The 2,381-nt window shown below is 40.9% G+C and overlaps 1 protein-coding gene across 1 annotated transcript in view; it reads left to right on the forward strand.

Annotated features, from left to right (window-relative positions):
• Positions 1 to 1,002, forward strand: part of LOC100634580 (dynein heavy chain 5, axonemal-like) — a 27,021-nt gene extending 26,019 nt beyond the window's left edge. Inside the window, exons 36-37 of the mRNA XM_011408238.2 lie at positions 6 to 31; positions 496 to 1,002. Coding sequence (XP_011406540.2) covers positions 6 to 31; positions 496 to 882 — 413 coding nt within the window. The 3' untranslated portion in view covers positions 883 to 1,002. The remainder of the gene's footprint in view (positions 1 to 5; positions 32 to 495) is intronic.
• Positions 1,003 to 2,381: the final 1,379 nt, after the last annotated feature.

A 2,381-nucleotide genomic window follows, 5' to 3' on the forward strand; every position in this document is an offset into this window, starting at 1 on the left:
TCAAGGATTCCTAACTGCTATGAGACAAGAGGTAGGACTATAACATGTACCATTTCTCTCAGTCATTTGTGCTTAAGACCCTGTACTTTTTGACTCAATTGACTTGAGCAACTTTAGAAATTTATTAAATCTCGATTTGATAATTTTAAAAGTGAAAGTTGTCTTTTGGCTAAAAATAGTAGCTTTGGTGTAATTTGAAGTACAACATGTGTGAGAAATTTCGTCACTTTTGGGACAATTTTTGCCTCAATTTGAGTTGAAATTTACCAGATTTCATGTGAGAAAAAGTTTTAGCTCACTTTGATGTAAAAGCTATTCAATTTTCAGTGCATACAAATGCCATCAAATTTCACTGAATAGTTTAAGTGCAAACTGCTCAGCTATTACTAGCAATGATTAGTTTAAATCTCAAAGAAACACTGAAGAGAGTAAAACTGACATTGATCAAAAGATAAATTTTAAATTGTCACAGTATTGAGTTGTTCCTTGTTACAGGTTGCAAGAGCACACAAAGGCTGGGCCCTGGACAGTGTAGTGCTATATAATGAGGTTACTAGAATGAACAAGGAAGATGTAACAGCTCCACCAGGAGAAGGTGTATACATACAGGGTCTGTTCTTAGATGGAGCAGGCTGGGACAGGAGGAATTCCAAACTAACAGAACCAACTCCTAAAGTGCTGTATGTGAGTATGCCAGTCATACATGTCTATGCTATTAACACAAGAGAGATCAGTAAAGACCCAAAACTTTACGCGTGTCCTGTGTATAAAAAACCAAGGAGAACTGATTTGACTTACATCACAGCACTTTACCTCAAAACACTTCAACCTCCTCATGAGTGGACTCTAAAAGGAACTGCTCTTCTCTGTGACACCAAATAATTAACTTTAACACAGCCTCATGCTTTTTGTTGCTACACTGACCCTTAATTTTGATTTTTAGTTAAAATAATGTGTATTACATAAATAATTTTTTAAAAGGATGGACCACACTACATGGAAGCAGTATCAAATGGAAAGCCATTGGCTGGATCAGTTACTATAACTCTAGCCTTCCAGCAGAGCCTATATTCAGGCTACACTTTTATTATATAGTCTTCTTCAAAAGACTCAGTTTAGGTAATATTTTGAAATAATTCAACTGCAGTTCCTCATTTATTGCAGTAAATACGTCTGCTCATGCTCAGATGCATGGTATAGGTGTTCCCAGTACTGTGTACTGCTCATGCTCAGATGCATGGTATAGGTGTTCCCAGTACTGTGTACTGCTCATGCTCAGATGCATGGTATAGGTGTTCCCAGTACTGTGTACTGCTCATGCTCGAATGCATGGTATAGGTGTTCCCAGTACTGTATACTGCTCATGCTCAGATGCATGGTATAGGTGTTCCCAGTACTGTGTACTGCTCATGTTCAGATGCATGGTATAGGTGTTCCCAGTACTGTGTACTGCTCATGTTCAGATGCATGGTATAGGTGTTCCCAGTACTGTGTACTGCTCATGTTCAGATGCATGGTATAGGTGTTCCCAGTACTGTGTACTGCTCATGCTCAGATGCATGGTATAGGTGTTCCCAGTACTGTGTACTGCTCATGCTCAGATGCATGGTATAGGTGTTCCCAGTACTGTGTACTGCTCATGTTCAGATGCATGGTATAGGTGTTCCCAGTACTGTGTACTGCTCATGTTCAGATGCATGGTATAGGTGTTCCCAGTACTGTGTACTGCTCATGATCAGATGCATGGTATAGGTGTTCCCAGTACTGTGTACTGCTCATGCTCAGATGCATGGTATAGGTGTTCCCAGTACTGTGTACTGCTCATGTTCAGATGCATGGTATAGGTGTTCCCAGTACTGTGTACTGCTCATGTTCAGATGCATGGTATAGGTGTTCCCAGTACTGTATACTGCTCATGTTCAGATGCATGGTATAGGTGTTCCCAGTACTGTATACTGCTCATGCTCAGATGCATGGTATAGGTGTTCCCAGTACTGTGTACTGCTCATGATCAGATGCATGGTATAGGTGTTCCCAGTACTGTGTACTGCTCATGTTCAGATGCATGGTATAGGTGTTCCCAGTACTGTGTACTGCTCATGCTCGAATGCATGGTATAGGTGTTCCCAGTACTGTATACTGCTCATGCTCAGATGCATGGTATAGGTGTTCCCAGTACTGTGTACTGCTCATGTTCAGATGCATGGTATAGGTGTTCCCAGTACTGTGTACTGCTCATGATCAGATGCATGGTATAGGTGTTCCCAGTACTGTGTACTGCTCATGTTCAGATGCATGGTATAGGTGTTCCCAGTACTGTGTACTGCTCATGATCAGATGCATGGTATAGGTGTTCCCAGTACTGTATACTGCTTATGCTC

Source organism: Amphimedon queenslandica, unplaced genomic scaffold, assembly GCF_000090795.2.
Source record: "Amphimedon queenslandica unplaced genomic scaffold, v1.1 AMPQUscaffold_13061, whole genome shotgun sequence".
Taxonomy (NCBI): domain Eukaryota; kingdom Metazoa; phylum Porifera; class Demospongiae; order Haplosclerida; family Niphatidae; genus Amphimedon; species Amphimedon queenslandica.